We start from the raw sequence: 27,049 nt of genomic DNA on the forward strand, positions 1-27,049 counted from the left end.
TCGAGTTTTGCTATACTCGAGCTCGACTCACACATGCAGAAGTTCGTTTCGAACTTAATATTGAAGCTCAAGCTCAACTCGTTTTACACTTCGAGCTCGAGCTCAGGTTCGAACTCGAGTTCAGTTATGCTCGTGTGAACTCAAACTCGAGCTCAAACTTGAAAAAAAATGTATATAAAACATTAAAATTAGTATAAATTGTAAATTATAGTTGGATATAAAGTATAAAATGACATATAAATTATAAATTATATATTATGTATGGGCTTATAAAACGAGTAGCTCACGAATAACTCGCGAGCTACTCGAACTCGAACTCCTCACTATCTAGAATGAGCTTTAAATTAAGCTCAAGTTCGACTCATACTTTTGTGCAGACGAGTTTGAGTCGAGCCGAATTCGAGTTACTCACGAAAAACTCGACTCGATGACCAGCCCTAGAAGACTCAGTGTCGGTATCTAGTTTATTGGGCTGAACTAGTAAGCCCCGAGACTCAAAATCTCATGGGCTCGTGCTTAAGGCCCAAGTAGCTTAAACCTCAAATTCCAGTTCCAGTTCCAACATATATTTTGCAACAACAACAAAAATCTCTCTTTCATTCCAAACCCCTTCTCTTTCACTCTTTCTATGTGTATCTGAAAAAGGGTATTGAGTTGTTGATGAGTTTTTAAATGAGCTAAATAATAACAATAAAACCATGTGGGCAGCAACAAAAAATAAGTCTCTACAAAGACATTACTTAAACACCCTTTCTTCCTTTCTCTTCAAAAACACTGAGTAAGCATTAAAACTTAAACCCTCCAACTTATTATTTGTTTTTCTGTTACTTACATTTCATTTGTTTGTGTCAGGTCAGCATTTTATTTTGGAAGTTTGGGGCCAAAGATTATTACAAGCAATGTGTATGTTGAAATGTCAAAGAGAGAGTGTAGTTGGATTGGTGGGACTCGGTTGATGTCGACAGCTGGAGGGAGGAGTATGAGGAGTAAAGTGGAGAGAAGAATGAATGAAAATATTGGGAGAACTGAAAAGGAGAAACGACGAGCAAAAGCTATAAGTAAGAAGTTGATGACTGAAGAGGAGAGACTCATTTGGAATCTCAGAAGGGTATATATTGCATTACCTTATCGTTTTTTTATTTTGTCGAAATTTTGAACTTATGCCTTTGTTTTTGTCATGGGGAATGTTATACGGTTGTAGTGGGATTCAGCCTACTCAACATGAACTATCTTATAGAAGCATAGAACATAAAGAAAATATTGATTTTGTGTGCACTAATGTTATCAGGATTAGCTTATTTGCTTGCTTCAGTTCTTACTCATTTTTTTTTCCTAGTGAGGCTCAAGCCTCACAGAGGCAAGAGCGCCTTGAGGCGTTTTTTTAAACACTGACTATAATATTAAGTGACGTTGTTGTGGAGTTATAGTAATTTAAAGGATGGTCTTTCATCCTCTTACCAGTTCACAACTGATAGTTTTGTAAGTACTTACACCTGATATTAGCAATAGGACTTTGTATCAAGTTTGTTTGTTTTAACCAGTCTCTGTCAGGAGCAGTACGTTTTGAGTCACCTGCAATTTTAGGCACCAAAATGGAATATGTTATATTATCAACTAAAACAAATTGTAGGATTAATCTTCTAAAAGATGAATGAACACACAGAAGAGATATAACAAAAGAATAGCTGAAACTGAAGTCGTAAATTTAACTACTCACCATTATGTGAACATAAATTTACCAAAAGGAGAATACAACTCACTCTTTCCAGAATTTTGACCCAAGGAAGATAAACCCTTTGATTAAAATGATCTACTCCCTTTGTCCTCGAAATGTATTCTACTAGAGTATGCCCCGTGCCTTAGAGGCACTCATCAGCGTGCCTTCGACACTCTTTTACTGAACAAAATGTGGGTTAGAATAAAGAAAATATCAAAGAGATTGATCAGATAAGTGAATGTAGCACGGTGGATTGACCCTAGTCGGTTTTATCAAGTGTGGGGGAGGTTGCCTGGGTTCGACTCACAGAGCCAGTGTTTTTCCCGTTTTTTATTAACTATTCAACTTAATAAGAACAAAAGAGAAAAACTGCAAAAGGAAAAAAAAAGTTCGCAGCAAGGTTCGAACCCGAAACCACACTTTGACGGAACGGCTGTCCCAACCGGTCTAGACACACTACTCATGCGGCTGATACAATTGACAAATGTTTTCAAAAACCACCAAAAACGCATCTCGGGGAAGATCAAGTCCCAACAACCGTTCGATGGTGGTAGAAATTAATCTGGACCGTTCTTTGTCTTAGGCAATATATGTTTTTGTCTTCTAGTGGCCAAAAACCCTAGATTAATATATAGATTCCTCTCAAGCCAGATACCTGAAAAGCCAGTAGGCTAATATGTCTTTCACTGATCAAGGACAGGGGATCATCCATCAGATTGAATTTGTTAAAAAGTCCTGGGAGGATGTGGAAGTAAGTATTTTAAACGCCTGATAGGATACTAACTTGTAAACATGAATCCAAATAACAAGTCAGGCTGCACGAATCTCATCTGAAAATCTCAAACCCTTGAAATGAATCAAATGATGAGGAATTTTTTAAGAGAATTAGTGATAACAATCTGTAGAGACGTAATTCTTGGTATAATTGGTAGTTTGGTACTGATGACGTGAATCAAAGCAGAAAGGGCCTATGATAATTTCTTTTGTTTTGATTCCCATTGTTTGTTCTTGTTGATTTTTTTCTTGAATGTTGAGAATGTATTCCCCTCTAAATTGTTCTTAGATGTAGACAATTGTTTCCTTTAGTTTTCAGTAATTGTAATCGCTATCTTACCTATTAAGCTGTAGTGATTTATGACATCTTAAGAGAACTGAGCAAATCTTTAAAGTAAACATAAACGGTCTTTGCCAGTAGGGGATAGTTTACTTGATCATAAGTTTCTAGCTTTTGCTAATTATTCTTCTTTGTCGAAAATTGTTATGATTACCTTGAGTGATGGATACCAAATTTTGCCTGTTTTTTGTATTCCTCTGAGGATAATGTACTTGGTTGTTTTCTTCACTGGATCACTGATGAGTTAACATTAAGTTTCTAGCTTCTCTTTTCAGATTCAGTTGTAACATACTGAAGACAGACAATAATCTGTTGCAAGTTATAAATGTCATTCTTGCTTATATCTTTTGAATTTGCCTTTCTCATAAATCCAAGCAAGTGTTTTGTGAGTTGATTGTTTCTAATAATTAAACTAATATATCGGCTTGTTACATTGTTGTTTCATTTTCTATCTTGAAGGCAAAGAAGAAAGTCGCATTACTCCTACAAAAGCTCAAGAAGTACGAGCTACCAGAACTACCACCCCCACGACACGACCCTGAGCTACTGACACCTGAGCAACTTCAAGCATACAAGAAGATAGGTTTTAGAAACAAAAATTATGTGCCTGTTGGCATTCGTGGAGTTTTTGGTGGTGTTGTTCAAAATATGCACCTCCATTGGAAGTTTCATGAGACTGTGCAAGTTTGTTGCGATAATTACCCCAAAGAAAAAATTAAGGAAATGGCAACAATGCTTGCAAGACTGAGTGGTGGCATTGTCATTAATGTTCATGATGTGAAAACAATTATCATGTTTCGTGGCAGAAATTATCGCCAGCCAAAGAATCTGATACCTATCAACACACTGACCAAACGGAAGGTGAGTGCGCCATAATGCTCCCTTTGATCTACTGTTTAGGTTAGGTTGTTGAATACTGCCGATATGTTTCAACTTTAAAGTGTACCAATGTGATATCTTCAAATATAATGATTGTCTAATTGGTATATAGATTGTGAGATCCGTAGAGGAAATAATACATAGGAAAGAGTGGGAAACTTTTTTTTGATAAAGAAAGAGCGAGAGATTTCTTCTACTATTTTCTGTAAATATGTTTATGAATTTATTATTATTATTATTATTGTTGGTGTTGTTGTTGCTATGATCATTGTTACTAGTAGTAGTAGTTGTTCCATTGCGATCATGGGACACGGGGTTCTTCTCTAAATTCTTGAGTTGTTGAATCATCTGCATCAAATTAAAGGTTTATTGATGTTTAGCTCTATGAACGTGCAGGCATTATTCAAGGCCAGATTTGAGCAGGCTCTTGATTCCCAAAAACTAAACATTAAAAAGATAGAGCAAGAGCTCCGGCGTAGGGGTGTGAATCCTGAGGACCCACAAGCTATAAAAGCCCTACATAGGATAGCTTCACAATTTTTCAATGCTATTGAAGACAAACAAGGGACTCCTTATGTTTTCAAGCGTGACAAAAGCCCAGTAGCTCAGCGTGATGAGATTAAAGACGAGGAAGCCGAGGAACAGGAACGGCAGCAGCTTGACAAGTTCATCGCTGACATTGAGGAGGCAGCAGAAAAGGAATGGGAAGAAGAGGAAGCTGCAGAAAAAGATGAGTTGCAAAGGATAAAGTATCGGAATAGAGAACATTCAGCTGGAAGGATCATACCTCCTCGAATGCTAAGCGACAATGATTCAGAAGATGACATCCAAGTGAAGCAAAGAAACTGGGAAGACACAAGTAGTAACCTTAGAACTAATAGCAAATTAGGAAGGCATCATAATGAGGATGAAGAGGAGGATGACAATGACGACGATGTAGATGCCTTAAAAGATGATAAATGGAGTTTCGGTGATCTTGATGGTGACACAGAAAATTCTGATGAAGATCATGATGATTCCAGGATATTAAGACCAAGACCTGAAGGCACAGGACAAAAAACTTTAGGCAGGGCAGTTAATGTTATACCTTTTAAAGTAAATGATGGTTCCAGATCAAGAGGACAGGTCTCTGAAGATTCATCAGGTTCTGAGGATATATTTGGAGATTCAGAAGAACTCTGTGAATCAGATGATCAGGTAGATCCTGATACAAATGTGTCTCAACGCAATGGTTATGATTACTCGGGCAACAATGTTGAGAATGATGACTATGATACTAAGAAAAATACAACAAACTGGCTAGATGACAAGGGGGTTAAAACACCAAAGCAGGCTGATGAGGATTGGGACAGTGATTAGCTTGATGTTTACAGAACAGAATTTTCCCAGTTTAAATATATCATCAAAGGTGATCGATGACAGGAACTGTTCTTTTGGATGATGAGGAAAGGACACTATAACAATGCAGTGCTTTTGGTTATAAATTTGATGAGACTTGTCTGGACTATCAGCCCAACAGTCTGGTATACTCCAGCTAGTATGGAGGATGATAAGTGTATACAACTATCTCATCTGTTGTTTCACTTGAACTTTATACTTTAATGAATGATTGATTCCCTTGTTCTCTTCTCCTAATCTTCAACCTTGGCCTGTCATTCTATTTAATATGTACATTTATTTTTGGTTGCTATTGTTTTATGGTTTAATGGTTTAATGGTTTAATCATCTGTTTAAGTAAACTAGGAACCTTAGTTTTATAGTGAATGTCTTGATCAATAAAGCTGAAGGACTAGGAGTAAAACATTTTAAAACCGTGTCCTAAGTATTAACGGTAGACTTTTAAGAAGTACATTGTTCACTTGTTCCGTATGTACTTGTATTAGAAAAATGATAAACTGAATACACACATATGTAGACATTCATATCTTTCCCGAACTACTGTCTTTGTAGAAGACTTTCGAGCATGACTTTTTATCAATATTAAATCGTGCACGTCTTGATCATATCAGCAGACTACTTTTGATATTGATAGGCCAGGTACCAGACCAGACCACTTAGTCCAATTATTTCATGAGAGAAAGCCAGGTTCAGTTAAGAATATTCCTACAGGAATGATGCTCATCATCCCAAACTTTTAGATACGCATTTTGAGAACAGAAAACAAAAAATTGGTCATTGACTTGGAGTATTAATGCTCCCTCGGCCTTTTGCCCATTACTTTTTTAACTTTTTTTCCCCTTATTTTTGTCGTAATCAGCATTGTAAATAGAAGAGTATAAGTATAACGAGCCATATAGGATAGACTGATAGACGCCATTTACAGGATTATTTCCTTATGTTTTTTTATGGATTATTTCATGACGATGAGAAAAAAAAAATACAATTAAGTCATATAGGAGAGACGCCATTTGCAGCATTATTTACTAAGGGAATGTCTAAGTTTGCAATAAACTTGAAATGGAAAAGTCGCATGCTCACTGCCGGCCTCTGCAATGGATGGCATAGACTAGCTATATATGCAAATTTAGGATGTGTTTGATTTGTGGGAAACCAATATGCGTTAGGAACTTTCTTTTTCATGGATGATAGGAACTGAACACTTTGTTAAACTTTTTGCGACCAAAAAGGCTAAAACAACTGTATTGTGGAAGGTTTAAAAGAGACGGGTTGGGAGGGTTTGGGCAGTATAAGAGTAATTGCGGAAAAAATGTACCGCAACCAAAGAGGAATTTAAGCTAAAATCTCTACATTGGGAGTGTTACTTCAGCGGAAATAATCCCTACAAATCAGAAACACTCGTAAAGTCCAATGCTGAAGACATTAGCATTAGGCTGACAACAAAAGTCTTCGACGCCATTTCATAGTGTGGTTCTTTTTCTTTTGTTTTCCCAGTGAAATTTTTGTAATTATAAAACGATCCAAAATCACATTCAAAATATCAAAACATGTGTTAAACGAATAAACGCTATGCATGACCAAACGAAAAAAAAAATGTCTAGTTTCTGAAAGTTTAAAATTGGCAATCACTGACTTGGCTAGACAGTAGACACATGGGAGACCCTCATTTAAAATGTCCATCAAAAGTACTGCTAGCCCCAATGCGAGATGCTCTCGTTGATACCGCAGCATATTCGTGTAATTTGAGCACCAACATTGCATTATTGTTTGGTTTGCAATGTAATCCTATTCTTTTTTGTTATAAGTAAAGATTTTATTAAGCAGCATTATTATAGAATTACAAAGTTGGCATGTGGAATCACAACTGCACAAGGGGAAGGAAAGAGGGAAAAACTTGCCACCTAGACTAAAACACAACAGCTAGTAAGAACAAAGCAACTGTTAAATGCACCATATTATACTGCAGCATTTCGAGCTACTTGGTTAATACTGCAGCATATTCGTGTGATTTGAGCACCTAGACTAAAACACAACAGCTAGAAAGAAGTCAGAGAACAAAGCAACGGTAGAATGCACCATATAATACACAATACTATTTCTTGAAATATACAATTTGCCCCCTAGGAAACTCAATAGATTTCTTTAGTGCCTTGTCCCAGTTCTTCTCCAAAAACATTCTTTACAATGAATCATGGCTGTAAGGTATCAAAGACAATGTGCCCCACCACCCATAGGAATAATACACTACAACGGTACAAAAACAGCTAAAAAATTCCACCACACCACATGGCACAGCTATAAATTTAAGGCACGTCTCAGCAAGTAAAGACAACCATTACAAAGTGAGAATGACATACTAAAGTGTGGGCATTATCGACATGGGGCAAACATTCATCCAACCTGTCATATGTACAATACTTTAGCTTCAGTATACTTTGTTTTAAGTCTGAAGACTTTTAAGCTACTTAAAAGACTCTTTCTTTGCTCCAAGACGATAAGGAAGCCCAAGAAATGGTCCAGACAAGCGGACCTACCCCAAGGTCACACCTCTATAGCCACAAGCATTGACCAGCATTACAAACATAGATAACCCTGTATCTGATATGCATAATCCCATATAACACTAAATTGACAAACCATTCAATCTAGGACAAAGGTGCAACCGGTAAACCACCTATCTCGACTGTCTAGATCTAAACCATCTCAGTCAAGTAACCAGTCACGTAAAACATCAGAGTAAATAAAAAATCTAAAAACATGCATCTGTAGCAAGAACAAAAAGATCAAACACCTTAAAAAAGGAACAAAGAAAAAAAAATTATACTCCTCCCAACCAATGATACAGCAGCAATAATCACAATCAGTGAGAACAAGATTATCTACATTGAAAGATTCGATTATGTTCTTATGTATGCCATTTAACACAACTTTCACTAGTTCCTCAACTCATATTTCTAGAATGAAGCAAGTAAAGTGTAAGCACATCTCCAGTTTACCATCACCACAGCTTTGAATACAAGGACTGCAATATAAGTGTTTCATAATATACATAGATCAGACCTGTAACAATTCAGCATTCATTTTTCATAAAAAGCAATGCATCATAAGTAAGACATTAGATATGCAAGCAACGGATCCTTTGTTTGCATTCATAAAATATCGACTAACTACAAAACAGTTCAATAGCAGTCAAAATAACCACTTCACCATCAACAGACATATGTATAAAGAATAAATGGCATTATCATGAAGAGGTCTGTAGCAATAAAAATGTACAAAAACGAGTAGAAGACAATGCCTAAATGAGTTGTAAGAATGTATGAATAATTAGTCTCAATGAAAACAAAAAACCGAGCATAAAAATGTTGTTTTGTTTCACATTCAAAGGATTATGTGTATACCAACAGGCACTATGTGCAAGGTATCCTGAGAAGTGTAGCTGGGCCTCATCCCCCCTAACACCAACAAGCAAGCTTCTTGTTTAACTTAAATGGATGGCCGCTCCACCTTTGAGGAAACAAAACAAAAACGGCCAAGACAATGTACAATGTCACCTCCGAAGTGTAGAAGACATCCAAATCTCTCCAACCCTGTTTCAAAAGAATGGTCTACATCTAACTGGATCTCTGGTCTACCAAATCCAGTACCACGGCCACCTTAAAGTCCATCACCTGCCGCAATGACCCAACTGCACTAAGCAACTGTGTCTAAATTTACAATGCAAACACTCCAATCCTTATAAGACTTATTCACTTTCCCTTTTGCAATTGCCTGGCAAGAGAAATTTATACTTTTCAGCATTATTCAAAAGAAACGCTGGCAGGTGAACAGCTGAAAAAGAATGAGGAATCGGTCCCATCTTCCCAATAATCTCCTGGAATGTATACTCCTCAGGAAGCATGTCAAATAGGTCAGCCCCTTTGCAGATTACATCCTGAATCCTTTGGGGATTTAAAAAGTGCAAGAACCTTACCCTATCAAAATGACTATATGCTTTCATCTTAAAAACGAACTCACTAATACGGCGGAAGCAAAAGCTGCAATGCCATCCCGCATCTGATAAGACGTCGTCAGTCTGCCGATAATGTGCATACCTTGTCTTACCTGTCTGATATCTATGAACAGAAGCTCTCCAGCTTTTATTGTCCAAGAGAAACTCGAAAGAGTACAAGTAATTATTCAACCGGAGATGGAGGACTTGGGGGATTTCATCGCACCATCTCAAAAGATTAATTGTATGGCTGCTTGGAATCTCGTCAACATCAGACATTATCAACAAATCATCATCAGTTATACCTGCTATTCTGAGAAGGTGATCCAAGGCTACACGTTGATATGCCTCTTCAACAAATGGATTCTCTCCTTTCCTAGACCTCCCTCCAATAGTGCCATAAGTCAGTCTCGAATCAATGAATTTGAAATCATCTCGATGAGCGGAAAAGACAAGCGGCTTCGGCAACCCAGTGAAAGTAGAATTTGATTCAAGGAGAACAAATTGTGTGATGTAAGGGTATAGCTCATTCCATCGAACTGTAAGTATGTCAAGCTCATTGCTGAACAACACTGCATCAAAGACACGCCGCGGAGACTCACGAATTCCCCATCCATGAAGCCTGCAAAGGTTCTCCATCGACACATTCTCATGGTAGTAATGTGGGATTTCGTGAAAAGGCTTAGGTGGAGATTCCCACAACGGCCGCAGGAAGTATGTGATCTTCTGCCCATGCAAATATATCCCAAACACACATGCCGGAACTAGAACAAATAACAGAATGTAGAGCTTCAAGTCCAACCCTCGAAGAATGCAACGAAGTCTCGACAGGCTCAAAGCTGCTCTTGTTTCCTAATGATCAAAACCGAAAATATATTAAGTACTACTTCTAACTACAAGAACAAAAAAAAATCTCATTCAAGGGTGATTCTAACTTTAAAGTGGACAATATATCACTATACAACTTCTGCAATCTAAAACCAATCATAATCAAACACGTATTATCTATACATTACAGTTTGTATTCAATTAGCCAAAAGATACAATTTTTATCCACATACAAATAAAACAGATCCATAAATCATAATAACAAACATACCTGACTACAAACACCATCACAAATATCATCGGTCTTCTTCCAACTATAATATCCTCCTTCAGCCATTACTCTCTCTAATAAAAATCAAAACTTTTTTCAAAATTCAACCGCCAATCTCAAAATAAAAACAAAAAATTGTCAAAAACAAGGATCTATGGTTCTGCAATTATAGCCGTTTAAGGATATCTTTGTTTTTAACAAAAAAAAAAAAGCAACAATAAACCAGGAAAGGAGGGGGGAGGGGGTTTGTTTGCTTTGTTTATAAACCCTAAATAAAAATTAAAAATTTAGGAAACCTATCTGTCATGTGTGTGGCAGCAGTTGTTTAATTTTTGGACTACTTTTTTTGGTACAAATTTTGTTAGTTTGTCGAGGGTGTTTATATAAACAAGGAGTGTGTCATGCGTAATTGACTGTTTTAGACTTTTCTTTTGTTTTTAGAGATGGGTAGTTTTGTAATTTGAGTTTTAATAAGAATGAATGTTTTACGCGCTGGTTGACTCGAGAAGTTTTCTTAGTCACGTTTTATTTAGGCAACTTCGGTCTTGGATAAGTTATTATCATCATCTTAAATTTTGATCGAAATGGTATGTGAAGTGTTGGCTATAATTACGCGTTGAGTGGGTCGGTTTTGTGTGTGTGATATATTCTGAAAAAAAATAAAAACAAAAACTCGGTAACCATTGACATTGGCATTTATGTAAAAAAAAATTAAATTTGAATTTTCAAGCGTTAGCAAATTTTTATTTGACGGAAATATTGGTAAGATTTTCAAATTGACAAAACTAATTTAGTTATTTCGTGGATACTTCTCGATAAGCACTCCGAGCTTTTTAACAGTTATCTGTATCTAATATATATTATATATAGATGGATATGTGACCACAGTTCACAGGTATACCATTGAGGCAAATAGAGTCTTCGGTACGTTAAAGCCATCACAAGCTGTGAACTCCCACATTATATTGGACTCCTAAAACCAACACTAGTCGGCAGATGAACCTTTAAGCCTTCACAAGCTCTTCAAATTCCTAGTACCTTAGGAGTATAAATTTGAAAAATGAATCATATACTAATAGTAGGAGAGTTGAATATTGATATTGCATGATTGGTTCAATTCAATTCACTGATTATCCAATATGTATTAGGTATAATATAATATCATTAAATTAATACGTGATAAATTAATTATCCTACTTAAGTAATAGATATGCAAGTCCTGACTCCCTACTTGAGTCGGTATACTATATCAAATTCGCTAAATTATGTAAGATGATTTATTTCAAAAAATTGTCCTATAGAGTTATATTAGATTTTGGATATGGGCATATTTCTGGGATCTATTAAATATTTTTTGGGTTGAAAGGACTTTACAAAATGTCTCACACAGATTTTTGAATTAGAATATATTTTTATTGAAAATAAACCGAAATACGTTAATGAACAGCGATTATGGTGTATAAGTATTTGGAAACTAAGAGATCAAATTGAGATAGCCTTTTCACTTTGTGGTTTAAGATATTAATCCGTAATTTTCAAATATAATTATCTTAAACTTGATCTAGCTTGTTGTGAGGGAGTAATATTCACATCCAATGAATATCACACACGTGTCTAACATATATAGAACTAACAACTAACCTCGTATCATTGTCCTCAGAGCTCGCTTTATAGTGACTCGACTCAGGCAAGTAACTTATTCAACTCACGCCCAGAGTAATGTCACCACCAACCGATCTCCCATACTCTACCTGCGAGCTCGCTTCAAAGTGACTCGAGTCGAGTAGATGATCTCACCATGTAGCGACCTCACTAGCGCTCATTCCTATTGTTCCACAACGGCTTGTAACGTAAGTCTTTATTGCAACCATCAAGACCGAAACTTCAGTCACGTAGTTTATTGATTCTTCATAACTTACCATCATGGCTCATAAGTGACTTGAAGGCCTGGATCTGACCTGAAGCGGGAGAGCATGAGGCGCGGGTATCTTGCCTATGTAAGGAGGATGAGGAACTACGTCTGACCTAATTCAAGTCTCCCCCCAGAGAGAGAGAACTTGATACGTAGGCAGTTTGTCCATACAAACTCAGTCAAACCCAATCAACTAATCCATCTCCCCCAAGTAGGGGTGTAATACGGGGCGGGCCGGGTCAATAGCGGGTCAAATAGTGATGGGTCGGGTTAGGGCAGGTCTAGGCCATACAAATCCAGTGGTCCCCGACGGGGCGGGGCGGGGCGGGTTGAAGTGTCATGTCTTAGTACCATCACCCGGCTTGTTAGGTCAGCTTTCAGGGCGGGTCATCCGGGTCGGGTGGAAATGATCATTTTAACCCAATTTCACCCAAAAAGAACTGTCTAATTCTGCAAGTAATATATTTCTAATTCACAACATAGAGAAAAAAATAGAATCAATCAAAAAAAAAAAAACTTGAACTTGAACCCAAAACCATATTTGCAAATTTGAAACTTCTTTCTCGTGATTTACCATTTGTAAATTGATTATCTTCTATAACATGATAAAATGAAGATGAGAGCTAAGATCTATGGTACAAAACAATAAAATATAAACTAAAATAATTCAAAATTAATACAATGATGAATGATTCATCTTCTCCAAAATTCGAAAGTTGAATTTGAATTTTTGATATTTGCCCAATGTTCAAACTTGAATATTTGAAATTGATGTTAAACTTATAAGTTTGTGTTAATATCTCCCAAATTCCTACAAAAGTTAAAAGAAAATATAAATAAAATACAAAAATATTAGAGTTAGAGTCTTGAAATTGTGCAGGTCAACAGGGTTGGGTCAACGACTTTAATTTGACACGGTGCGGGTCGGGCAGCTTGATTGGTTGGGTTTGAGCATAGAACCTACACCTATAGCCCGACTGCGTAAAAATAGTGGCGGGGCGGGGCGGGTCTGTTTTCGGGTCGGTGCGGGTTTGGGTGGCGGGTGAAGACCGGGTACCCTACAGGATGATGGGTCAACGGTTTTTTTTACACTCCTACCCCCAAGTTACCCACACTAGTAAGGTTAGACGAAATATAACCTTTACATTGGCGCCGTCTGTGGATCGAATTACTTGAAATTTCATCTACTCAAAATTTCCATTTCTTCCAACCATTGTCCTAGAATCGCAAATTTTCAAGCCCACGAAGCATGGAAAGCCTCCAAGATCAACTGAAGGTTATGTCTACCCAGATGGAAGCCATGAACTGTAGCATCACCCAACTCCGACAGGAAAACATCGCTCTCAAAACCCAGGTCTAATCCTAGAACCCGAACGGAGTTACCGCGGAGGACATGATCAATAAGGTCAACCAGCAGATCAACAGCCTCTCCCAGTGGATCGAACAGAACACTGGGAAGAAGGACGCCACTCAAGTCGTCCATAAGATGCTGAAAACATACCAGGCATCACCTTTCATGCTCGAGGTACTCAATAAACCCTCCCCCCAATATTTCATTCAACCTCGGTTCGCAATGTACAACGGCAACATGTGCCCTGGTCAGCACGTCGCTCACTACATTCAGAGCCTTACACTCTACAGTGCGCAGGAGTTTGACCACCTGCAGTGCCGCTTGTTCGAAGCAAGCTTAAAGGATGGATCTTTTGATTGGTTCTACTCGCTAGGACCAAACTTAATCGACAGCTTCAAAAAGCTCGCTGACCAGTTTGCTAGCCAGTACGTCCACAATAGACGTAAGACAACCGATCTCAATTCACTCTTCTAATTATCTCAGAAGAGTGACGAACCAATTCGCACCTTCCTGGGACGTTTCAAGACAGAGCTATTGTCCATAAAGAGCGGCCTCAAGGAGTCATTTGCCACAATGGCCTTCTCCAATGCGATCAGGAAAAACACTGGTCTGTCCAGGTCACTCATGAAAGAGCACCCTGAAACACTGGCCGAGTTGTACGCACGCGTGGAGAAATACATCAAGCCTACTGAAGGGCCTCAAAAAAGAAAGGCTGAAGGCAACAGGTGAGGTTGCTGCGATCTCAGATAACGCCCCGTCTTCCAACAAGTGACCTAGGCAACAGGGTCAGTAGCCCATCCCAGCACCGAAACCAAACCAAAAGAGAGTTCGCTGTGCTTACAAGATCTCCAAGTTACATACTGGAGAAAATAAAAAACACGGCCTATTACCGACCTGAGGTAAAACGGCTAGAGGACACACCAGGGAAGCTGTACTACGCTTTCCATAAAGCAAAGTGCCATGAGACTAACGACTGGCAGGGGCTCAAGTACTACCTTCTAGACCTCATCGAGGCAGGGCATATCAAACATTATATTGATATACCCGATGGCGATCTGCGTCACAAACTCATGGCTCACAGAGAGCGAAGCCGAACTCCACCGCGCCCAAGCAACAGAGCTCGCTCTCATGCTATAGGACGTTCAAATGAGCGATCGCGTCATGAACGTCGCTAACACTACTCTGACAGAGATATCAACAGAGCCATCAACATGATCACCTTCCAGGACGACTCTGTCATATCCTCCAAAGTCCAGAGAGAGAAGGAGATGAGTTGGCACCCTCCAAGAAGTCTACCAATTCTCCTCACAAGCGACCCCCATCCCACGCACAAATGGCCGCAGCTCAGGAGATATCACCTTCACTGAAGCAAACCTCAATAAGGTGTGCCTCTCACATAATGATACCTTGGTAGTCCACGTCAAAATCAGCGACTGGACTGTCAAACACGTCCTGATCGATCTAGGCAATTCGTGCGATATCCTATTCTATTGAACTCTGATGAAGATGAACATGCCCAAGTCAGTCATGGTCAATCCAATAGCCCCTATCTACGACTTCAACATATCATGAGCCGATCCAATAGGTGACATCATTCTACCTGTCTCAGTGGGGTCACATGAAGACAAGATCAATATCAACACACGCTTCAGCATTCTGGATATCAACTCGTCCTATACTACTATATTAGGACGTCGTTGGATCCACAAGATGCAAGTTGTGCCTTCCACACTCCATCAGGTGCTGCATTTCCCGACCCCAGAGGAATGATGGAGCTACGAAGCAACCAGCTCGATGATCACAACTGCAACCAGATCCTCTCAGTCAGTAAGCCTACTGGGGCTTCAGTAAAAAACAAGGGAGAAATCGCCACAACAAATTTAGTAGAAAACTTCATTGCTGAAGTCCAAACCATTGCCAAATCCACATCTAGCGATCTGGCCAAGGAGAACACTGTGGTCTCAACAAAAAGAGGTGCCCCAGAGGTGAAGCCACCAAAAGAAAACGCTGGGGGCTCCACTAAATAACCCCCTACAGGCGTTCAGCTACCTGAAGTTGCCTAGACAACTTAGCAAGGGGAGGCACCACAAGAAACGGAAAACCCAGAGGTTGCTCCCCCGCCTGCTGCAGCCATGGAGACAGAACCGAAGGAGAAGGTCAACCTAGGAATTGAGGACGACCCCAAATTTGTATACGTAGGAGCTAACCTTGATCCTACGCTCAATGCACAACTTGTAAGCTTTTTATCTCTGAATAAAGACGTTTTCGCTTGGTTATCACTACACCATAATAGGGATTTTGCAACAATTGCATTTTTTCGTTTGTAACACATACCCAGCCGTTAGTAAATTAATAACACTTAGAGTTCCGTTACAAAATTACGTAACCGTTAGTAATTTACCTGAAATATTTTGTGACGTCTATTAGATATTAACTAACGGTTACTCAAATGTTGCAAGTGTTAGAAAAAGTAAATAGCAAAATTGGGACTAATTAAAAGAAAACAAAAACCGAAATGTTGAACGAGATTGTTTTCATTTCGTGCTCATTAGGTCAACAACCCTTCAAGTGAAAAAGAGTAAACAAAAAGAGGAAAATGGGTGTTGGTTATTCTTTTTACCCGACCGATGCGTCTTTGTTGTCAATGTAAGTGTTCATCTTCCTCCTCATTTCTTCTTCCATCCATTTCTTCCTCTTCTCCATCTTGCTCAATTCAACTAATAAGAATATTTTTTTGCTCGATCTCGCAGGGTTTTAAAGTTAGCTCTTTGTGGTGCCAAAAGGACATACCTTTTATTCAATATTTCAAAGACGAAATTGTTTGATCCGTGGAAGGAAGCTTGCTTTGAAAATGGTAACTAATAATTAGGGTACTTAGCTTCACCGATTTTGTTTTCGTCAGTTATCGGTATAGTTATAAAAAGCACTTGAATTGTTTGATTGCTTGTCTATATGGGGTTGGGTTTTGGGAATTGTTAATTTTCAAGTATAAACTCCATTTTAGTATATTGAGTGATCATTTTCTTCAAATTATTGTTACATCTTTTTGTTTGTTTTAGTTTTTATCCTAATGGTACAACACCCTTTTCTTATGTTCATGTGTTTTCAAGTAACAAGTGAAAACAGGTTAGCTTTGTTGAGGTTAGGTGTGATCAAAATGATGTATGAACCATGTCTTTATGTCATGTTTAGATCCCGTTTTTAAGGTTTTAAATATTGAGAAGTTTATACCGAATGGCTAGTTTTGGTTTTTAAATAAATCAAAGGCTTATCTTGTGTTTTTAAACATCTCCTTTGTTTTACTCTTTGGTTTGTTCTTGACTTGCCTATTTCTTCACATCAAAAGAGTACTCTTGTTTCAAGTTCTAATCTACAATTGATTCTCGATGCTATAAAAGATTACAGAGAGTTACTTAAAAAAACAAAAAGGCTATAAAGCCAAGTGTCTATTTCTTAAATCCCAAATGGTCATGTGACACTAGTGGTTACATTGACTATTTTTACTGTTTTATTGTTTGTGTGGGAATTTGGCCTTTTTGGGTTCTACCCTTGTATTCCTTTGGATTCTTGTGTTGTTTTACATCTTGGGGATACAACTTCTACTTACTTTTGTACATCACTTGAAAGCTTGTCAAAGGTATTGAAATTGTCTCCTACTATAGCTTGGAGTTACACTTTTGGTAGTCAACCCGAATCCACATCAAAGAAGGTGTAACATAATCTTTTGTAGAGCATTGAATTATGGATTTAAGTTTTAAAGAAGATTGTTCGCTTAAAATGAAACCTAACCGACTTCGGCCAAACTCAACATCGTGGGAACGGAGATGACCCAAGTCCTTGAACACCGACTCGACCGATTTGAGAGAAGGAGAGGTGGAGAGAATTAGGAGAGGTTTTGGTAGAGATAAACCTCTCCATGGCGTTTGTTTTGACACTAGTCTTTTCTTTTTTTGTTGGTCCTTTTTATTGGGGCGTTTTGGAGGAAGAGTTTTAATGTGTGAGTTTTTGGGTTAAGGGGAGAGAGAGAATAGTTAAGGGTAGGAAATGATAATTATCTCTAGAGTAGAGTAAAAGTAATGGAATCTAGTAACTTTTTTGTTTTAACAAAAGTCCGGAAAAAGCCGTCAATGTGGTCCGTTTTGGTTGACCTAATTAGATTCTCTGTGTCAAGTTATTGAGAGTTTATATTTGTGTTAATCAAGTCTGAAGTTAGTTAGAGTGCATAAATTTGTTTCATTGAGAATACTAGAATCCCTAGCGTTAGAGCATCGTCTATGTGTCTTCTAATATCATACAAGAATCATAGTATATATATTACTTAATAACAATTCAATCATATCCCAAGTCCCAACACACAATAGGGTCCCGGGAGAAATTGAATGTATGTATGCAAACTTATCGCATAAATTGAGTGGTGTTCAACTATTTTCTGTAATAATAAGTAAATAATAATCCACTTTGCAAGACTGACACTCTATCTCAAATAAACTCTCGTCGTCTTTTTTAGAACAAGTACAACTTTCTTTTATATTAGTTTTATATCTGTCCTCATAACTGGAAAAAAACCAACTCTGTTCAAATATTCTTGTGATCTCGTTCTCTCAAACACTTCGTCATATATTATTGCCGCAATAAAATTTCTTGTCTAATTTACATGGTTTTAGATAAACAAGTGAGATCGTTTTTTTTCGATAATAAAAAAAAAAAAAAAAAAAGATAAAACAAGTGAGATTGGATAGAATTTGGGTTTTTAGATGGGGAGCTCAAGAGAAAGTTGTTGCTTGTGATCATGGTTGGTGGACCAACTAAAGGTGAAATCTTGATTTGATTCTGATTGAATTAGTTGAAATTTTAGTGTTTAGATTGGTAGGTTGGATTGGTGGTGTCTTTTTTTTTTAGTAGAATTTTGGTTATTGTGTTTGGATTTTGCAGAACTTCGTTTTTCGACCGTTGTCGTTGAATATACCCAAGCCATTATTTCCTTTGGCGTGGCGGTGCAATGGTTCATCATCCAATTTCAGCTTGTAAAAGGTATGCTCTTTAATACTTCATTTATGTGTTTGGATAATTTTATTTTATTTATGTAATTAAGATGAATTATGGGCTTGTGTAGATCCCTAACTTGGTGCAAATCTATCTCGTTGGGTTTTATGAGGAGCGTGAATTCGCATTATATGTTTCGTCTGCTTTCTAATGAGCTTAGAGTCCCAAAAGGTAATTGTTATGCACTAGTGTGTTTCTAGCTTTAACTTTGGTTCACGACTATCCGAAAGTTTGGGGCTTATTGATATGCAATTGCAATGCTGAAATTTTATAGATACTTGAAAGAAGATAAACCACATGGTTCAAATTGGTGAACTTTACAACTTTAGAGATCTAATCATGGAAGATAATCCGGTTTGACTTCTATTTTTCTCCTTACTCATGTTGGTGAGATCTGTTTGTATAATGATTTTTTTCGGTGTTACGTGATTCCATTTCCAATAACATAGCTAATATGGTTGTTGTTTAATGTGGCGATCCACACATCTTTTTGCTGAATTGTGACGCTTGCTGATTTTCCATTGCCGAAATCGTGGTAGGTCTATCAAGTCGCAAATACTCCTATTAATAATAAAACCGTGAATCGTTTCTACCTTGAATTGTTTTTCTTTGTGATCTCATTGTTGCTTGTTGTTTTTGGCTTGCCCTTCATTACAAATTTGCCCATAGAAGTTATGGTGGGATGGGAACAATCTTAGTGATTCAGTCGCTAAGCTGAAGCATGAACTTTGTTTGAGTAGATTTGATGTCGGCTTAGTTGATTTTTATCATGCTCATTTTTTCCTCACTTTTCATGTGCATGTTTCAATCGAATCAACAAATCGGTTTGGGGAATTGGTGGCGATCCTATCACCAACCAATTATTACATTACAGGAGAAACCGAGACCTTTATGCGTAATCGGTTTAGATTCAACTTCTTTTTCGGTGTATAGTCGGCAACTTGTAAATGAGAACTTGTTTTGACCAATGTCATTTTCTTGTGATCAACAGTGAGTGATCTTATAAATTGTGGTGTGTACATATTTACACCAGATATTTTTACCGCCATTCGTGGATCTATCTACACAACGGAAAGACAATGGTTATGAACTATAGATCCGTGGCCGATAGGATGCCAATTCAGTTTCATTTTTTTTAAACTTTTTATATTTCCATTCGATTAGAACATAGTGCATATTGGATTCAAACTGCCCGTTGAGGATGAATATTTGCGAGAAGTAAAAACTTCTATATATAAGAGAAAGGCTTTTTTTTTCTTCCTCCTGTTCATGTGTGTTTTGTGCGTGGATGTGCTGCCAGTCTAGACCCATATAACTAGGAAACTCCAACTTCTAGGCATATTCCATGCGACGGATTTCTCTTTTAGTTCTAATGCACATATTCCTAACTGTAATTCTTCTCTAATGAGGTGATACCTTTCACGCGTACTACCCTACGGCTTAAGCACGCCTAGTAGATTGTTATTTGACACCGGGTTAGTGAATGGGTTGAGCATGTATGGAAAAACAAGGAAGTAATGATCTCTGCCCTTTCTCCTATCCCTAAAAGTCCAATGATCCCCAAATAAAGTCGGTGGCTGTATAGTTAACTCATGCCACCTTGGACCACACCCTAGTCGAAATGAAGCTCATGTTGTCGGCCTCTTGTCCGTCGACCCAATGTGAGTGTTTATACCGTGGGCGTGTGTATTTGCATTCACCGCTTCTTAAAACATAAGTGAAAAGAATTAGCATGTGTCAAAATATGTGTGAGCATGAGTGCTAGAAGACAATCACTTCGAAGTTGCATACAAAGCCACCGGCTAATAGACCCCTTTTCGTCCGGGTTCCAACTTTCAATTGTACTTTTGGAATGTCCGGACATTAACTGTTTTTTTGTGAGGTTGTATGCAACTCACCTAGTTGCGTTCCTATTGCATCCTCTGTCAGGTCATTTATTGTTTTTATGCTTTGCAGTATGAATTTTATTGGCTCGATGTTAAAGTGGTGTTTAGCTAGCTTCATATCTTGAACTTATCCGTTTTTAAAGGTCTTACGCACACACAAAATTCTTTGGACTATTTCATTCAGTTTTTATCAAAGCATTGAACTTCAATAGATAAATGATCACAAAAGAATGTTTAAAGCTGGTTCCTATGATTTGTACCATCTGAAAGATTTGGCTAATCTGAGTACAGAATTTATAATAAATTTAATAGCTCGTTCTAGTACCAACTTTTGGGTCAAATACTGAAAATGGCCTTCTCTAATACCATCATAAACTTTGGAGTTCCTAAAGCCTGCAATCTCTCAAGTTACATTCATAAACATAAATCGAAATCGATGACTTGTGCATTTGAAAATTGAATCTAGCATTTGGTTGTTACCCTTGTGAAAACAATTCTACTATATATTGTTTACTCATCCGGTTTCAAAACATCTATTCCTGACTTTGTGATAATATGATGAAAATTTTGATTTGTTTATTTTCTCGGACAAAAGATAAGGTGTCGGTAGATATATAATGTTGTTATTATTGCTGATTTCTTATATTACTACCTTTGTTGATTTTCTTTTCATTTTTTCATTTTGCAGCTAATCTGCGGCGTGTATCCAACTTTGAAGCTCTCTTGATCGGCCACAAAGTATGATATTTAGCTTTGTAATAAGTTTGTTAAATTAGGGTTATTTTGTCTTCAAAACATCATGGATTACTCAACGTGATATCAAAAGATATGTTGAATTTACTTTATTAAATGCATTGTCTTGTAATTTCGGAAGTTGAAATTATGCGGATATGAAATTTCTCAACGAAATTTCTCAACCGGTTGTCTACATATTAGTGTTCAAAAACAACATAGAATGTGAACATGTTATATATCTAATGATGTTATTTGATACATAATCTTAACAAATGTGTTGTCATTGTAATTTTTATGATACTGAATACACAATCTAGGACTTGTGATTGAACACACTTCGCTTAATTCTTTGGTAACTGAAATGATGCAATAAGGCAAAGTTCAGACCGGGTTAAACTCTTGCGATGCGAGTTTACTTCTTTCTTTTGAATGCAAATTGGACGGATGTGATTATTATTTACTCATGGAGACATTATTATTGCCATGTCTCCATTGGCTTGCGTAAGAAGAAGCTTTACTTTCTTTGACTTCTATCGGTATGTTTTCTCGCTTCAACAGACACTTCCTTCAGATTTTGTAAGATTGGATCATGATATTTTATCACCTCTTGCCGGAAAAAACAGCTATATACATACAAAACACTAGATTTCTGGGAACAGATCAAAACTCCGGGGTAATAAATTTCAGCCAATTCTCCATTTTCTTATTTTTCCTCTTTGGCATTAATAAGGAGACTCGATGACTTATCCAAACTTTACAACCGAATGTGCGTAATGTCTTTGAAATGTTCCGACTCTATCTTGCACAATTCGGTTAACTTCTCCTCATCTTCTTAAATGCGATGGTTCAAAGAATGCTACCATTGTTGGGGATGTGTATGGTCATCCATCGACAAAAAAGTACATCCGTCTGCAAAGGTAAATGAATTTTTTCAGACCAAATACAATTTTCCCCTGTTGTAGCAATTCATAAAAGTCCATTGAATATGACGATTTTAGACCAAAACACAAGGTGTTTGTCACAACCTCGATGAACCGAGCCATAGGAATTTACACCGACTAGCCCCCGGGGCACAGAGGTATAATGAGGAAGACCTATATTTTACCATATTTATAAGTCAAAGATAACTTTTTGGTGCTTGTTAAGGCCAGGTTTATATCATATGATTGAATCCTTTAGCCTAATTTATGATGTAGCATGAAACTCTCATCTTTTGCATATAACGAAATCATTATTTTTGTTATCCCGAGTTCGAGACGGTCGAGGCATGTGAACAAGCGCATTTTAAGGTATGTCGATTAAGCGAAATTTTTTCCTTATGAAGAAGCATTTAACGGAAATAATAAGCCCGCCCTACGACGATCATCTTAATGTTCCCTGGCGAAGAAGCATTTAATACATGCGTTGTTGGCCAAAACAAGGGAGTTGGACTACCTTCCCCTTTGTCACGGTCTTCATCCCATTCCATTTGTTTTTGCATGATGGTTTTATAAGTGTCTTCATGTTTGTCTATACAAAGAGTATAATCATGACTTTGTGCTTATTTTATATTGGTGGTGGTGGCGTTACTTTAATGGGCTTAACTATTGCCGCTTCGGATGGAATACAAACTTGATCGTATATCTAATAGAATGTTTCAACATCAAGAATATCGAGCAAAGACATATATCCAACGTTGTCAATGGTTCCTCCAGCTTTTTTCCTATAGTTGGAGCTATCATCGATTCAATTCATTCTTGGGCAATTTCTTTGTTGTATCGATCACCTTCATCGTTTATATCCTTGTTGGTAGTAGACTGACTAAAAATTACTTACATGTATCTTACTCTTCAAACTCGTGCGCTCATAGTCATAAATATATTTATTCGTTAAAGAATAGCTGATATGGGTTTAATTTAATTTGCATGTACTTATCTAATGACATTTATTTTGGCTTATATATTTTTCGGGGTCTTGTTCTATTAACACTAACTGCAAAGCCTCCAATCATTACAGGTGGCCCATATATAAAAGGGCTAGAGAAAACAATATTTTTTTTATAAAATGAAAATTTGTTAGTAACGGATACAGAACCGTTAGCAACAATTTTTTTTTTATACAATGAAAATTCGTTAGTAACGGATACAGAACCGTTAGTAACAGAAAATCGAAGTGACCTTTATATCCGTTACTAATAGATGATAAACAAATTTGATAACCGTTACTAATAAATTATAACGGTTAGATATCTGTTACTGAAATTAATTTCAGTGACACTTTATAACCGTTAGTAAATTTTGTAACGGATAATAAGTGTTACAAATATCCGTTACTAATATTAGTCACGCTTTTGTGTCAACGCAAGATAACCGTTACTAATATTTTTTGTAACGGATATATATCCGTTACAAATAGGCTGTTATGGTGTAGTGTATACATCGATGTCCTTGGAATTGACTCTAACATTGCATGTCACAAATTAAATGTTAACCCTAATGCTAAGCCAGTTCGCCAATGACCTAGGAAATTATCTCTTAGGTTCAAAAAAGCAATAAACGACGAGATCGACAATCTCAAAAAAGTAGGCTTCATTAGAGAGGTGGAATACCGAATGGATCTCTAACATAGTAGCAATCCCAAAAAAAGAGCGACACAGTTTGTTTATGTGTCGATTTCACCAATGTTAACCAAAAAACCCCTAAAAATGGATTCCCCTTACCAAGAATTGACCAACTCGTGGACCAAACTGCTGGCCACGAACTTATGTCATTCATGGACACCTATAGTGGTTACAACCAGATTCCACTGGCAGAAGAAAACTAAGAGAAAACATCGTTCGTAACAGAACAGGGCATCTACTATTACAACGTCCTCTCGTTCGGCCTAAAGAACGCTAAAGCAACCTACCAACGATTGGTCACTGAAATGTTCTAGGACATGTTAGGAGACACCATGGAGGTCTACATAGACGACATGGTTGTAAAAAGCAAGAAATCTGAAGATCACTTAGATCATCTCGAACAAGCATTCTCCAGACTCAAGCAAACTCATATGAAGCTCAACCCAGAGATATGCCTCTTTGACGTGTCCTCTGGGAAATTTCTGGGGTATCAAGTATCTCAACGAAGGATAGAAGCGAACCCATATTAGATTCGAGCGTTCTAGGAAATGCCCGACCCAAAAACAAAGCAACAAATACATAAATTTTTAGGAATGGTGGCGTGCCCTAAACCGATTCATATCGAGAGCATCAGACAAATGCCTACCTTTTCTACAAATCCTTAAGAAAGGTGAACAATTCTCATGGAATGGCCAATGCCACCAAGCGTTCTATACTCTCAAGGACTATTTGACAACACCACCGTCTTTGCAAAACCGATTGATGGCTAAACATCACTGGGTACTTACTTAGTCGTGGTTTCCTTCTCGCTTATCAGTTCTCTTCAAAGAGGATCAAAATGCAGAGAAACCAATCTATTTCACAAGCAAGACATTGTTTCCAGCTGAGAAGAACTACTCACACATTGAAAAGGCGATACTGGCACTACTTTATTCAGCACAAAAATTCAGGCCCTACTTCTAAGCACATCTAATAAAAGTGCTCACCGATCTTCCACTTAAGAAGATCCTTCTTAAAGCCAACAAGACAACTCGTATAACAGTATGGGCAGAAGAACTCGGTGAACACCACATTGAGTTCACCCCAAGAACATCTCAGAAAGGTCAAGTCGTTGTTGATTTCTTAGAAGATTTCCCAATAGACGACCTAAACTGGGAACCAAATGACAGCACCCCGACCTCTAAACAACACGACCCGTCAGAGTGGTCACTTTTCGTGGATGGAGCTAGCAATCCAAGGCAGTGGAGTCGGAGTAGTCCTAGTGTCACCAGATGGTTCTATGGTGGAAAAATTAGTTCGCATCGATTTTGCGACTTCTAACAATGAAGTGGAGTATGAAGCCCTAATCATGGGACTTCGTATGGCACTAGAACTCAATGTTTTGGAGCTCAGGGTCTTCAGTGATTCACAACTGGTGGTTTGCTAGGTCGTCCATGAGTATACCACCAGTGAAGGTAACCTTTCTAAGTACCTTCAAGTTATAGATCAATTACTGCCTTCTTTTCAAAAAATCTCTATACAACATTTCCTACGGGAAGATAATCGCCACGCGGACAGCTTGGTGTACCTAGCGACCTAAACACCGAATTGTGACCCTAGGAAACTACTCATCGAAATAGTCGACCGACCTGCCTACAAAAATGAGCATATCCTAAAAGTTTTAGACCTATGCCCACTCTCTGACACTCAGATGAGTCAAACATGGATGCAACCTATCATAGATTACATCCAGCTCGGTAATAAAGCACCAGCAAACTGATAATAGCAAATTTATGTAAACTAACAATCTATGTGTAAACACAAATAATCAATTAACTAAATAAGTTCTTAGATCAATATTCCTACTCTCAATTCATTATGCAATATATAAAGAGTACGGATTTGTTCCACTCATAAACCATCAAGACATAAATAGAATTCAACTAATCAAACAAAAGGAACAATGATGAGAGTAATTATAATAATATGAAAACAATAATTTTAAGAAGCTAAAAAAGTGATTATAATGATGAGAAGAATAATTAGAGAGGGGAAATTCCACCATGCAATTCGATTGGCTATTAGTTAGTCATCGAATCGAATATTAATCCCTAGTGAATACCAAGTCCTCTCGAATCAAGGTTCCACTAGCATGAGAGTTTAGCTCCACCACAAATCTCTTTGATGGTGGCTCTAAACTCTAGTTCATCATTATGAGGTTTATCTCTAAATACTCATAATAATGAACTTGAAATTCTATTCTAAATAACAACTATTCTAACAACTAATCATCCTCACATGACTTCTTTAACCTTCTCTAATGGAGGTTTTAGCCTTGTTTCATTGGATGAACAATATCAAAACAATAAGATGAAGACATTAAATTAAAGAGACAATATTTGAATATTAAACTAAGGGTTTTTATTGAAGGATTTAATGGAGGCTACAAACTAAATTATTCTAACCTAAACTAAACTACAAAAAGAGAGAGAGGGAGAATCCTAAACTATATTAAACTAAAGTGGGAGTAGCCAATCTTTGTTTTAGCCTTAATCCTCTTTATATAGGAGAGGGTTAGGTTACAATTTCGTGCATGGGTTTTTAGGCTAGGTTATAGACCCATAAATCAAGTCCATAACCCAATTGGGTAAATCCAAAACTTCCAATTCTGGTCGTGTTACTGTAGCATACAAATTTACTAACTTATACTACTCTGATCGAGTCAAGGCCTAGACCATTGAAAAGAGCTTTCTAAGCCGGTCATTTTGATATACAATAGGCCTAATTCCGAGGCCTGAGTCTAAATATATGGCCTTTTGAAGTTTTATTGACTTTTCTTCAGCTCTCTAATCCGGTTTAATTTTTACTTAACAGTGTTGACTTGGGCTTTTTAAGGGCTTTTTCTCCATTAAATTTGGGCTTTTTAAGGGCTTTTTCTCCATTAAATTTGGGCTTTCTTCATGGAACTTCTCTAACAATCACTTTAGCTCTTTTTAGCACCTAATTAGTAACGAATTGACATTTATTCAACTCCAAAGCCTAAAATACTCAAAAGCACGTAATTAGTGATAAACCTATATTATTAATAACATAATTGGCTAAATAGAAATACTATTAAAGAGTTTAAACTACAATTTTGGGCTCTTATCAAACCACCCCCAAACAACATTTTGCTTGTCCTCAAACAAATATGTGAAATTAAAATAAGTGGCCAAAAATATATTTTTAACTAGTCTCGTTTCGTTGAGGGCGACTGCATTGACCATATACAATAAGGTCTTAAACCACTAGGAATTCCCTAGTAGACGAGTTATAGCCTCGTGAGAGTTTTCTAGAGAAGGTACTC

General features: G+C 37.4%; 2 protein-coding genes and 1 pseudogene across 3 annotated transcripts; 2 read left to right on the forward strand and 1 right to left on the reverse strand.

Moving 5' to 3' along the window:
* Window positions 1–557: 557 nt before the first annotated feature.
* On the forward strand, window positions 558–5,339 carry LOC147523801 (RNA-binding CRS1 / YhbY (CRM) domain protein). Of its 2 annotated transcripts, none has more exons than XM_086599627.1 (4): window positions 558–778; window positions 853–1,108; window positions 3,291–3,692; window positions 4,107–5,339. In XM_086599627.1, exons 1-4 carry the CDS (start codon window positions 699–701, stop codon window positions 5,067–5,069), a joined length of 1,701 nt encoding a protein of 566 aa, XP_086455753.1. In that variant the 5' UTR covers window positions 558–698; the 3' UTR covers window positions 5,070–5,339. The 2 variants fall into 2 exon arrangements, with proteins under 2 accessions (XP_086455753.1, XP_086455758.1); XM_086599632.1 differs by having other exon boundaries at window positions 566–778; window positions 858–1,108.
* Window positions 5,340–8,230: 2,891 nt separating this feature from the next.
* On the reverse strand, window positions 8,231–10,551 carry LOC147523802 (uncharacterized). The gene is made up of 2 exons (XM_086599641.1): window positions 10,199–10,551; window positions 8,231–9,951 (listed from the first exon to the last, which is right to left on the reverse strand). The coding sequence occupies exons 1-2, from the start codon at window positions 10,262–10,264 to the stop codon at window positions 8,854–8,856; spliced, it is 1,164 nt and encodes a 387-aa protein (XP_086455767.1). The 5' UTR covers window positions 10,265–10,551; the 3' UTR covers window positions 8,231–8,853.
* Window positions 10,552–14,034: 3,483 nt separating this feature from the next.
* Window positions 14,035–22,291, forward strand: LOC147523803 (uncharacterized; annotated as a pseudogene).
* Window positions 22,292–27,049: the final 4,758 nt, after the last annotated feature.

This window comes from Coptis chinensis, chromosome 1 (genome assembly GCF_015680905.1).
Source record: "Coptis chinensis isolate HL-2020 chromosome 1, ASM1568090v1, whole genome shotgun sequence".
Taxonomy (NCBI): domain Eukaryota; kingdom Viridiplantae; phylum Streptophyta; class Magnoliopsida; order Ranunculales; family Ranunculaceae; genus Coptis; species Coptis chinensis.

Coding starts and splice junctions, on each gene's coding strand:
- LOC147523802 (XM_086599641.1), bottom strand. CDS start 10,264: ATGGCTGAAGGAGGATATTATAGTTGGAAGAAGACCGATGATATTTGT. Junction 9,952..10,198: donor GTGATGGTGTTTGTAGTCAG/GTATGTTTGTTA, acceptor TTTGATCATTAG/GAAACAAGAGCAGCTTTGAG.
- LOC147523801 (XM_086599627.1), top strand. CDS start 699: ATGTGGGCAGCAACAAAAAATAAGTCTCTACAAAGACATTACTTAAAC. Junction 779..852: donor TTTCTCTTCAAAAACACTGA/GTAAGCATTAAA, acceptor TGTTTGTGTCAG/GTCAGCATTTTATTTTGGAA. Junction 1,109..3,290: donor TCATTTGGAATCTCAGAAGG/GTATATATTGCA, acceptor TCTATCTTGAAG/GCAAAGAAGAAAGTCGCATT.